Raw genomic sequence first — 13437 nt, 5'->3', positions numbered from 1 at the left:
TCGTTTGCACCAGCGAACCTCTTCCTATTCCCCGCCTAGTGGCTCAAGCCCAATGTCTGGGCATCATTCTAACCTTTTCTTTTTTCTAAACTCCCATATGCAATCAGAGAATAAGGCCTGTAGATTTGCCTCCTGAATATTTCTTACATCTGTCTGCTTCTCTCCATCTCTGTGCCCACCACTGTACATCAAGTCACCTCCTTATAACTGACCTCCCCAAATTTCTGTAGCCCCAATCTGTTTTCCCACTACAGCCCTAGTGATGTCTCAAAAATATTTATCAGATAAATATTAATACTTCCCGAAACATAGTTTTTAAGACCAAATCCTTAAAAAATCCTTAACGTAATTTTTAAGACCTTCTGTGATTTGACTTCTTCTGCCTATGCACTTCATTTTGAAATAGGTTCCTCGTTCCTTTGTCAGTTTTTGAATTTGCCATGCTTTCTTAGCATTCTTGGTACAAACTTATTCCTCTGTGCAGAAATCTCCCTTTTCATCTGATAACTACTACTGTCCTTTAAATGATTTATAAATATCACTTTCTCAGAGATGGATTTTCTGATCTCTCAGACCAGATTATATTCCTCTCTTTGTTCCCACAGATCATTGAACATCCACTTTTTAAATATAATAGTAAACTTATAAGTAGCTGTTTAATAACTGTCTTCTTTCCTAGATGGTTAGGCCCATATAGGCAGGGGCTGTGTCTGTCTTGTCCAGCACAATATCCTTAACATACAGTGTTCTTTCAGGCACAGTAGATATCCAACAAATATTTGCTGAGTTCAGTTGATTTCTGTTCTATGCATTTATCATAGGGCCTCTGAATTCATTACAGAAGACACACATTTCTGCAGATGCATTGGAATCCCTCATGGCTGACTTTACCTCTTAAACTGAAGGCTTCTTTGGTTTGCTCTTCTCACATCTCCTGACACCAGTTCTCCCTTTGTGGGTTCTTACCGTGATTGGAGGAGACTGAGTGGGGAGTAGAGTGATCAGAATTTATCACCTTTAGCTGGACTGGAGACCCAGCTGGACTTTACTCCTTCCTGCATTGCCAGAGGGGCCCGTGGTATCACACGAGTCTCCCGAGTAGCTGGGGCCAGGTGCATCTCAGTGCTTGTTTTGCATAACTCAGGTAACCAATGAAGGGATGTTCTACTTCTAACAACCCGTATGTTACTCCTTCACCCCAGACATCAATGTGCTAGTTCATTTGTAGTTCCCTGAAATGTAGCCATTATTCCTCAAGTGACAATTATGGGAGAAAGGGTTGGGGAGTGAACTAAAAGATTGATGAAAGGGCTTTAAAAATATCTGTAATAACCAATAATGAAGGAGCAGATAACGAAAATAGAATATGAAAATGAGCGTGATAAGAGACCCATAAAAGCATATGACCACAGTCAGAAAAGCAGCAGACCTTAGGAAACAGATTAAATAAATCCATATTTGATTTTGGCTACACTTCCAGGGAGAGAGCTGCATTTATTTTAAAAAGAAAACAACCAATAAAACAACCCAAGGAATTTCCTTTTCTTTTTATCTTTTAAACAGATTTGACCCAAGATGGACATTTTCTTTGAGAATAATATGTCTTTTTCCTTCAGCTGAAAGTTTTACCTTTTGAATTGTATTCCACACACGTTCTTTATCGTTTCGTCTTCCTTCAAGGGTGTCCATAGCATCTGCCATTAGTGACTGCAGCTGTGGCACCAAGATAAAAATTATCAGTGTGGAAGTCACACAGAAATAACTTCTCTAAATACACAGATTAAAACCTAATTAAAAAATCATTTGTACGCTGATGATTTTATTACTCAACTTTCCGACAATGAACACTGCCACCTAATCTCTGCTTCAGTCATTACCAAGTATTATTGCAGATATAAAATACTGAAACAATGGAAAGATTCTTGAAAATTTGTAGAAAACATATAGGTTTTAATGTAGTAAGTGTTGATGTTTTGTAAAAGCGGATCTGGGTTGTAAAGAATGAAGGTGGTGGTTAATTCTCTCAGGAAATGGCATGTAGTACATGAACACATCTTAGTATTTTCTCCTGAGGCTAATGTATCATAATTCTAGGCATCATGCAAAAGCTCACCAGAGGACCATACTAAAATTGTGTTGTTTTATTGCCTCTTAAGGGATCTAGCTCATTTTAGTTCTTTTACTATTCTTTCCTTTTCTAAAATTTCAAAATAACCAGGATTACTTTTTTAGGTTCCATTTCAAAGGCAAGTTTAAAACATTCCAGCCTTTGCCCCGAACTGCCATATTCCAATTTAAAATAATCCTATACACACACTTTATATGTGGCTGCAAAGTAATGAGGCCACATGAAGCCAGGTGATACTCAAAGCTAAAAAAGAAAGTTCTCTGAAAAAGAACATATACCAGTTCAGTTCACCATGGCGTCAAACATTATGAACCCTTAGATAATCTTTCTGTTCTTTAGATGTTGCAGAGCTTAAGCAGGAGGGTAGAGGGTCGAGTCATTCAAAACTCTTCTACTGAGTAGTCACTGTTTATATAGCATGATAAAAGGTATTTCGAGGATTTGTATCTAGGTTAACCTATGCTTGGAAGCTGGAAAGTAAAATCTATTACTTAAGGTGATGAACCCTTGCAAGATACATGATTTTTAAATATTTGGCTTGCACATATACATCCCTATACATTTACTTTTTTTTCTAGTAGGTATATAAATTATGAAAATATCCCATGAAATCCTGTTTTCCAAGGTTTCAGGTAGTGGAATGTTACACTAACACATTAGTTAGCGATGTTAATAATGCTAGTTTTATGCTCTTTGTGTATATTTAGAAATGTAAGTATTTCCAGAAAAAAGAAGGCTGCAGATGTGTGGTTAAGAAGACCTAAGTGCAGAAAACTCCCTTGTATTTTTCATTTAAATCTTGAATGTGCTTTTCAGGAAGACAGGATCAACATTGTGCCAGCTTCTTAAATTAACATTTTCTTCGCTTTCTTTTATCTCAGAGGAGCATTAATCATCTAAAATTGGCTATAATATGCACTTTGAAAGCTCCACACTTACTGCACTCCTGAATGCCTTATGAATGGTAGGATAAACACTTAGCCTTTTAGAAGGTGTTCTGTGCACATAACCATACAGGTTTAGAAAGTACTATTGCCAGTTTTGACTTAGTAAATTCTTGACTAATAGACTTTTTTTTCTCATAGTTTTAATGTTTAGTATGTGGAGTTTTATTGTTTGGCTACTCAGTTTTATATGCTTACTTTGAATATCAATATTTATTTAATATACTTTTACAGGTTCAGGTGAACATTATAAATGTTGGCAGTTCATTTCTTGATTAATTTGTAACAACTTTAAAAGCTCAAAGAGGGAGGGTTCCTTTAGTTATCTGAAAATTACAGGTGATGAGTTTGGGTTATTCTCCTCCTTGCTATGTGAATTCAATTCAGGTCTATAATTAGTTTTCGCTACATTCAATTAAAGCTCAAAGAGCCCTTCCCAGCAACACATTAGGAGCTTTATATGGAGTGAATTTTACCTTTCCTTGAATGGCCAGCACACTGATTACTAATAGTTTTTCAAACGAGGTGCTATTGTTTCTAATGTAAATTATGGTTATAATATACACACCTGTTTGGAGATTTGTTCTATAAGATATTTCTTGGACTAGTTTTTGACAGGCTCTGTGTTTTCTGAGTTAACTGGTCAATTCAGTTAAAAAAAAAAAAAACCACCATTTGACTACATTTTCCCCTCAAGACAGCTCTCTTAACTAAATGTTACGTATGCGTGTGAGTGTTGGCACTGCCAACATATATGTGACATTAGAGGTAAATAAGAAAATTCTATGGATGATTTTGTAGGGTCAGTTTTCTATCCAGCAATTACTGTTTTTTCCTCTTACTTTTCCATTGAAGAGAATCCTGTATTAACATATCTTGGAGTTAAGAAACAATGTATTAAAATTTCACTTTACTTGAAACAAAAAAGCCTGACTCAAAATATGAATAACCAGCCCTCTTCCATATTTTCATACATCACAAAGGTCTTGCTATTAAAAAAAAAAAAAAAGGAAACTAGTCAGGGTGGGCAAATAAAACACACACACACACACACATTTCTACATTTTCCAGTTTCTTCATTAGAATGCTTCATGAGGGTTGGGGAGTTTGCCCTCGGAATGCATTTATTGTCACATTCTTTTTCAGACCATATCACTCTTTTATTGGCTCAGGGCTTGTGAAAGCCTTAAACAAAGAAAAACAAATGCTTACCAATTCCGCCTCCTGTTGACTGATGTCCTGTAGATAGGGAATGGTTGCTAGCTCGGCCATTGCTTGATTGATCACCTGGGACTGCTCCTTTACTCTCTGCAGCTGGCTGAGGAGGCTGGCATATTGCAACTTCTCCATCACACCTGAGCATGCATGAAAACTCCCCTAGTCTCCCAGTAGAAGGAAATGTTTTAGAACAAAACCACAGAAATAACCTCTCCCCGGGGATTGAAGTCAGGTCTCATTGTAATAACATATTTAGCTCCTCTGAAGTAATGGTATCTAGTGCAAATAAATGTTTTCTTCTATTATTTTAGAGAACTGTCTGTACCCTTCCTTCAAACAGATGAATGTATTGATATATAAAAGGGAACGCTTGGCAGGACTGTTGAGAAGGATTTGCAGGTGGCCCTGCCTAAGGAATCTAGGATGAGGGGAAAAGAAGGACTGAAATTGAACCTGAGCTCCACTCTCCCAGTGGGGATCCCACAGAGCTGTGTCCATTTAGCGGGGGTGACTTTATCTATGTCACCAAGGCATCATAAGAGTTAAGAGTTGCCCGCTGTCTTGTTTATACAAAGGAAGATTTCTTATGCAAGTTGGATCCTGAAAAATGTTATGCAAGTGGATTTCTGTCTAGCCCAGTGGCTTACATTAAACCTCCAGCTCTGCTTTTATCTTTAGTTCTCATTGGATGGCCATGGACTCTGGCTCCTCTCCTTGTGGCATTTTAGTGATTTATTCTGGGTCCTAGGACCATTCCAGCAACTGACATGGTCCATCTTGAAATAGACTGTTGTGCACTTGTAAGGAACACCAAGCCCCATGAATCTACTGGTATTTTGGGCTTTCTTAAAATGGGGCACACTTATAATTAAGGTGGTCTACCTCTGTGTTTGCTACTGCCAGCCATAGCGAGGACATGTTACCTTCTCTAAAAGGTTTAATACAAATTGTACTGCTTGATAGGTGAGACAAAGTTTATCATAAAATTCTCACATTTCTGTTTAGGAAAAAGTACTTCTGACATAAGGGGGCATCTAAGGGTTCCTGTCATGTTTGGAGGGTGATGTGAAGGCTTGTTGGTTAACTAGGAAGAGTTCTGGACCTTACTCAGTGAATCACAGTCTCTTGATATGTGGCCCTAGAAATATGAATTTTAGCTATACAAAAATTCAACTATTCAAATATCAAATATTCAAATATCTCAAACAGAAGTTGGAGAATAAACTACTACCTAAAAGCTTAGTATCTTTAGAAGGACTATTTTAGTTTGTGCATACTTATAAAACAGATTTTTCCCCAGAAATTAGAGAAGGCAGACGTGACTCTTCCTTCTTAAAATATTCTCTTCTAAGGAGAAAAATTATTAGAAACTAGCATTACTAAAGAGCATCGAAATTTTAACTTGAATTTAGAAGGCAGTCCTTTCTGAAATGTCATACACATATCTTGATTGACACCAACCTCTAGAATTTGGCGCTTTCCTAGAATCTTGGTAATAAAGAAAGGTTGAGCACTGTTGCATTGTATTTGCTGTATTTCTTCCTAACATCTATCTCTGCCATTTGACTAATGTCTCTTTATCCCTGCTAATTTGTTCTTTCCAATTAATCATTTATCTGAAAACCTATAAACCTATAGGAGCAATGACTGCAAATTGTGGATTCGAGATCCCTTCTCTGAATTGAAGAAATAGCCAGCCTACCCACTGAGTTTAAACATGTAGCTAAACAATGGATACTGTCAAATAGAGGAAAGCAAGTTGCAGGAGAAACAGTTTTCTTTCTGAAGAAAAATTACTTTCTTTGTCCTTCTTTAAAATAAACAATGGGGCTGGTTGTAGGAAAGTGGTGTAGTGACTCAACTCCAAAGTGCAGAAACAACGGTGGCCTGCTTGAAAACATAATCTATCAGTGTAATTTTCCAAAACATCAGGACAATAAAAATAGTGGAAGGCAGTGGTGCTTTGTTAGCTTGATTGTTGGATGCATAGCTAAACAGGAAGTGCTCCTTAAGAATAGGACACTAGGGAAAGGATACAGTTGACTGCTAAATGTCACCCCCCCCCCCCCCAAACCAAATGCCGTTTTGGTCATCAGGAAACTGCAGATTAATATTTTACCTATACAAGATTGGGGCTTTTGAGAGATGAAGTGAAAAAGAAATAAAAATTAATAAATGCCAGCAGGAATGCTTTAATGCTGTTGCTTTAAGAAAATCAAGGAAATAATGAAAAATGAAGGAATTAGCTCACATCTAATGCTAGCAAGGGCTAAATCTAAAGGGAGGTAGCCCTCTCAATGAGACTTCAGAAGTGATCAAAGAGCTCCTTAGCTGCTGGAGAGAGTGTAATAAAGTGGCCAAGATTGAAGATAAAACCTCACACAGGTACAATGAAGGTTAGGTAAATAGCAAGTTCAAATGAAAGCTTCAGCCAGACAATTGTCTAGATTTAATAGCAGGTATGGATGAATGTTTGGAAAATAAGTGGCACAGTATAATACTGCTGAAAAGCAGAGCCCAAGTATTGGGAATGTATTTCCGTTTGACATAACATATAGAAACATTAATTGCAAAGAAAAGGGGTAGGAAACACATATTATTGTTCATTTCCAATGTGCATATATAAACAATTTTTGTGCTTTACTTGGAGGAAATTAAAAGTAAAATTAACAAGGTATGCAAAACCTGGTTAGTTAGGTCATTTTTTGGCAAGTCAGCCTGTGAAGGAAGCTTCATGCCTGGCAAGAGATTTTATTATTTTAACTCTTTAACACCCCAGGAAGCACAGTACATAAGGTGTAAACTGACAGCAGCCAGTAAAGTTAATGAATGGAAAAGCACAGCAGCATTCAGTAGCACGTGAAATAATTAGTACAAAGATCCAGAGAAGAAAAAATACCATTAGAGCAGAGCTACTGGTTGAATGGGGTTGATGTTCAGTGAGATTAAAAGACACCAGATAGGAAGGTGGGAGAATATTTTAGACAATAACTCTGAAAATGCCGAAGTCATTCTTGTCTGGCCATGTGCTGTGTGCCTAACAAAGGAATCTATAAAAGTAAGGAAACTGGTGTCAGAGTGTAAGGAGAATTATTTTCTGAGACATAGAAACATTATACCAGGAATGTCTTTGTCTCCTTCACCAACTCTTTCTACCACCTCATAGCAAGAGGTGAAAATTCATGTTCCCTGGCAAGCCCTACTGTGGGCAGTAGATCTACTCCATGGCTAGAGATGACACCTCTAATCCTGCCTTTGTGAGGAGATCTGAGTGCATCAGTGATCTAAGGAAAAGAATTCAAAATCCACAGGACACTTGCACAGTCTTCATTTTAGAAGAGTATGTAATTTCAAAGTATACAGCATTTATAAAGAAAAAGAAAGGTCTATAAAACCAGTCCTTTTGTCATACCAAATGAAAACCAATACAATTAATAAAAACTTTAAAAATTCTTAATACTTTACAAAGTGCTTCAATGTGGATTATATACTTTTGGTCTCACAACTCTGGGAGGTGAGCATGGCAGATAACAGCTTATTTTATAAATGAGAAAAAAACAGCTCAGAGGTTAAATGACATCCTAGGGTTACACAGCCAGAGCACAGCCTTGGACAAAAGTCTTCATCTATAGGTGTCACAAGCTAGGGTCACAGCTAATAAGGACAATGCAATGCCTAAATACTCAAGTGGATGGCATTTGACATCTGACAAAAAAAAAAAAAAACACACACCTCAGGGGATCCTAAAAACACTGTTGAGGGATTCTTGGGTCACAATTAATTGTACCATGTAGGAATAATTTCTGCTCACCAACTCATTTCTTGCTTCGTTAAGCTAGGTTACCTTTGCAGCCAATTTTATTCAGTCCTGCTTTATGAAGCTGTGGTTGGGCATATAATGAGAAACCTAGAGGCCAATATTTGGATATTCTTGTGGTCCCTGGGTACCTGTGGGCTCACTTGCTTCAATTTCATTCAAGCTCTTTGAGACAGTCTTCCAAAAACTGTTTTCCATAGACGCAAACATAAGAAAGTTGATGAAATCCCTCACAGTTAACAAAGTGGGTGGTGCTGACTCATTCTAAAGAAGACTGAGTTATTCATTAGATGCTAAGAATCTTGTTCATTATGGTTTTCAAATCTCCTTTATGGACACATAAAGATACATGCATATACACATTTCTCAGTGGCCAGAATGCCCTTTGAAACGTGAGAAGAAAATGTGTTAAAAGCATTTAAAAAGTGCATGATGCCTAGATTGGCCTAACCTGCATTCACAACACACTGGGAGATCTGAGCTGGCAACAGATGATGATGTGGCGGGTACCTGACAAGTAGCAAGGTATGGCGGGCATCACCCCAAAGAGCCAGGGCACAGACAGATTACCTCCCCGACATCCAGCACGCTGGCACTGCAAGGCTAACCATGTGCAGATGAGGTGAAATCATACTATATGGTGATGGTTCTTGCTAGCAAGGCTTCCACTGCTTGCAAGAGCCTGATGATGACAGTGATGATATGTGTGTGTGTATGTCTCTAATTAGGATGGGGTGGTTGGTGAGGGTGTGTGTGTGTGTGTGTCTGGAAGAGGTTGTGAATTGGAGAACAGGACCCAAAATTTGCAATAGAGCCAATGAGATGGCTATAAACTGAATGTTTGTGTCCACCCAAAATTCCTATGTTGAAGCCCTAGGGGCCAATGTGATGTATTTGGAGATGGGGCCTTTGGGAGGTAATTCGGGTTAGATGAGGTCATGAGAGTAGGGCCTGATGATGGGATTAGTGCTCTTATAAGAATTGACACCAGAGGGCTTGCTCTCTGCCATGTTAGGACACAGAGAGAAAGTAGCCGACTGCAAGCCAGGAAGAGGGTGTTTATCAGAACCTGACCATGTTGGCACCCTGATCTCAGAATTCTAGCATCTAATACTGTGAGAAAATAAATTTCTGTTGGTTAAGTCATCCAGTCTATGCTATTTTGTTATGACAGCGCAAGATGACTAAGGTAGAGATGGATTTCTTAGTAGTAATAGTATAGGGGAGATAATTGAGTGGAACACGGTTGTGAGGAAGGGGAAGCTATGTGGTAGGAAAATCAGTAAAAATGTGCTTTTGGATTTGTAATGCATAGAATTACAAATCATGCAAATAAATTAGGGGTTTCATAGCTTTTATAAAATGCTGAATAATGTTACTGAGCAGGTAAACTGCTGAACAGATGTTAAGTAGCTGTTTGTGATAACCCCCTTGGTTCCCCTTGTAAGGTAAGAACATCAAATCAATGATGTAATACTAAAGCCACAAAAAAAGAATTCTTTAAAATTTCCAGCTTAAAGACCTTTTTGGAAAATATTTTAAAAGGGGAAATCTGCAGCCTTTAGAGCCCATTAATGAGGAGTTCCCTTTATGTACTTTCAGTAAAATAGCTTAAATTTTGTAAAATAGCACAGCATAAATCAGATCTTATTTTGGACTTTTTTAAAGACTGAAATTAGAAAGGGCATATTTTCCCTGGGTTGGAGAAAGGGATTAGATAATTTACCTTAAGGGTATATAAAGATCAATTGCCAGGTGGAGGTCAGAGTCAAGATGGCAGACTAGGATGACGCGGAATTCGTGTCTACATACAATTAGGGCACCTACCAGGCACTGGTGGGGGACCACAGACACCTAAGGGGATGGGAGGACCCCCCAGCGACTGGCTTGCAGGATCTTGGTTCCCAAGCCGGAGGTTGGGGCCGAGCTCCTGTGGTGGGAGCTCTGAGTCCAAACTGCTGGACTAACAGAGAACCTCAGACCCCAGGGAATATCAATTGGAGTGAGGACTCCCCGAGGTCCTCATCTCAGCACCAAGACCCGGCTCTATCCAACTGCCTGCAAACTCCAGTGCTGGAACCCCACAGGCCAAACAACCAGTAAGATGGAATACAGCCCCACCGATCAAAAAAAAAAAAGAAACTACAAAAAATATGTCACAGACGAAGGAGCAAGGTAAAAACCTACAAGACCAAATAAATGAAGACGCAATAGGCAACCTACCTGAAGGAGAATTCAGAGTAATGATAGTAAAGATGATCCAAAATCTCAGAAACACAATGGAGAAAATACAAGAAACATTTAACAAGGATCTAGAAGAACTAAAGAGCAAACAGTGATGAACAATACAAAAACTGAAATTAAAGATACTATAGAAGGAATCAATAGCAGAATAACTGAGGCAGAAGAACGGATAAGTGACCTGGAAGATAAAATGGTGGAAATAACTATCAGTGAGCACAATAAAGAAAAAAGAATGAAAAGAATTGAGGACAGTCTCAGTGACCTCTGGGACAACATTGAACACACCAACATTCAAATTATAGGGGTCCCAGAGAAGAAGAGAAAGAGAAAGTGTCTGAGATAATATTTGAAGAGATTATAGTCGAAAACTTCCCTAACATGGGAAAGGAAATAGTCAATCAAGTCCAGGAAGCACAGAGAGTCCCATACAGGATAAACTCAAAGAGAAACATGCCGAGACACATATTAATCAAACTATCAAAAATTAAATACAAAAAAAAATATTAAAAGCAACAAGGGAAAAGCAACAAATACCATACAAGGAAATCCTCATAAGGTTAACAGAAACTCTGCAAGCCAGAAGGGAGTGGCAGGACATATTTAAAGTGGTGAAAGGGAAAAACCTACAACCAAGATTACTCTACCCAGCAAGGATCTCATTCAGATTCGATGGAGAAATTAAAACCTTTACAGACAAGCAAAACTTAAGAGAATTCATCACCACCAAACCAGCTTTACAACAAATGTTAAAGGAACTTCTTTAGGCAGGAAACACAAGAGAAGAAAACGACCTACAAAAATAAACCCCAAACAATTAAGAAAATGGTAATAGGAACATATGTATTGATAATTACCTTAAATGTAAATGGATTAAATGCTGCAACCAAAAGACATAGACTGGCTGAATGGATACAGAAACAAGACCCGTATACATGCTGTCAACAAGATACCCACTTCAGACCTAGGGACACATACGGAATGAAAGTGAGGGGATGGAAAAAGATATTCCATGCAAATGGAAATCAAAAGAAAGCTGGAGTAGCAATTCTCATATCAGACAAAATAGACTTTAAAATAAAGACTATTACAAGAGGCAAAGAAAGACACTACGTAATGACCAAGGGATCAATCCAAGAAGAAGATATAACAATTGTAAATATTTATGCACCCAACATAGGAGCACCTCAATACATAAGGCAAATGCTAACAGCCATAAAAGGGGAAATCGACAGTAACACAATCATAGTAGGAGACTTCAACACCCCACTTTCACCAATGGACAGATCATCCAAAATGAAAATAAATAAGGAAACACAAGCTTTAAATGACACATTTAACAAGATGGACTTAATTGATATTTATAGGACATTCCATCCAAAAACAGCAGAATACACTTTCAACTGCTCATGGAACATTCTCCAGGATAGAACATATCTTGGGTCACAAATCAAGCCTCGGTAAATTTAAGAAAATTGAAATCATATCAAGTACCTTTTCCAACCACAGCACTATGAGGCTAGATATCAATTACAGGAAAAACTGTAAAAAATACAAACACATGGAGACTAAACAATATGGTACTAAATAACCAAGAGATCACTGAAGAAATCAATGAGGAAATCAAAAATACCTAGAAACAAATGACAATGAAAACACGACGACCCAGAACCTATGGGATGCAGCAAAAGCAGTTCTAAGAGGGAAGTTTATAGCAATACAATCCTACCTCAAGGAACAAGAAACATCTCAAATAAACAACCTAACCTTACACCTAAAGCAGTTGGAGAAAGAAGAACAAAAAAACCCCAAAGTTAGCAGAAGGAAAGAAATCATAAAGATCAGATCAGAAATAAATGAAAAAGAAATGAAAAAGACAATAGCAAAGATCAATAAAACTAAAAGCTGGTTCTTTGAGAAGATAAACGAAATTGATAAACCATTAGCCAGACTCATCAAGAAAAAAAGGGAGAAGACTTAAATCAATAGAATTAGAAATGAAAAAGGAGAAGTAACAACTGACACCGCAGAAATACAAAGGATCATGACAGAATACTACAAGCAACTATATGCCAATAAAATGGACAACCTGGAAGAAATGGACAAATTCTTAGAAAAGCACAACCTTCTGAGACTGAACCAGGAAGAAATAGAAAATATAAACAGACCAAGCACAAGCACTGAATTTGAGACTGTGATTAAAATCTTCCAACAAACAAAAGCCCAGGACCAGATGGCTTCACAGGCGAATTCTATCAAACATTTAGAGAAGAGCTAACACCTATCCTTCTCAAACTCTTCCAAAATACAGCAGAGGGAGGAACACTCCCAAACTCATTCTACGAGGCCACCATCACCCTGATACCAAAACCAGACAAAGATGTCACAAAGAAAGAAAACTACAGGCCAATATCACTGATGAACATAGATGCAAAAATCCTCAACAAAATACTAGCAAACGGAATCCAACAGCACATTAAAAAAAGGCTCATACAGCATGATTAAGTGGGGTTTATCCCAGGAATGCAAGGATTCTTCAATATACGCAAATCAGTCAACGTGATACACCATATTAATGAACTGAAGCAGAAAAACCATATGATCATCTCAATAGATGCAGAAAAAGTTTTTGACAAAATTCAACACCCATTTATGATAAAAACTCTTCAGAAAGTAGGCATAGAGGGAACCTACCTCAATATAATAAAAGCCATATATGACAAACCCACAGCCACCACCATTTATAATGGTGAAAAACTGAAACCATTTCCTCTAAGATCAGGAACAAGACAAGGTTGTCCACTCTCACCACTGTTATTCAACATAGTTTTGGAAGTTTCAGCCACAGCAATCAGAGAAGAAAAAGAAATAAAAGGAATCCAAATCGGAAAAGAAAAAGTAAAACTGTCACTATTTGCAGATAACATGATACTATACATAGAGGATCCTAAAGATGCTACCAGAAAACAACTAGAGCTAATCAATGAATTTGGTAGATTAGCAGGATACAAAATTAATGCACAGAAATCTCTTGCATTCCTATACACTAATGATGAAAAATCTGAAAGAGAAATTAAGGAAACACTCGC

At 37.7% G+C, this 13437-nt stretch overlaps 1 protein-coding gene and 1 long non-coding RNA gene across 2 annotated transcripts in view; both read right to left on the bottom strand.

The window, feature by feature from the left end:
• The window catches only part of LOC309629817, a 613218-nt gene that overhangs the window by 42966 nt on the left and 556815 nt on the right, over positions 1-13437 (bottom strand). The gene's annotated exons all lie outside the window — the stretch shown is intronic.
• The window catches only part of SPATA16 (spermatogenesis associated 16), a 224464-nt gene that overhangs the window by 31773 nt on the left and 179254 nt on the right, over positions 1-13437 (bottom strand). Inside the window, exons 8-9 of the mRNA XM_082394297.1 lie at positions 4285-4449; positions 1630-1713 (exon numbers count right to left, since the gene is read on the bottom strand). Coding sequence (XP_082250423.1) covers positions 1630-1713; positions 4285-4449 — 249 coding nt within the window. The remainder of the gene's footprint in view (positions 1-1629; positions 1714-4284; positions 4450-13437) is intronic.

The sequence above is a fragment of the Balaenoptera borealis genome, assembly GCF_965194805.1.
Source record: "Balaenoptera borealis genome assembly, chromosome: 5".
NCBI lineage: Eukaryota > Metazoa > Chordata > Mammalia > Artiodactyla > Balaenopteridae > Balaenoptera > Balaenoptera borealis.
This window is presented reverse-complemented; position numbering and strand designations above follow the sequence as displayed.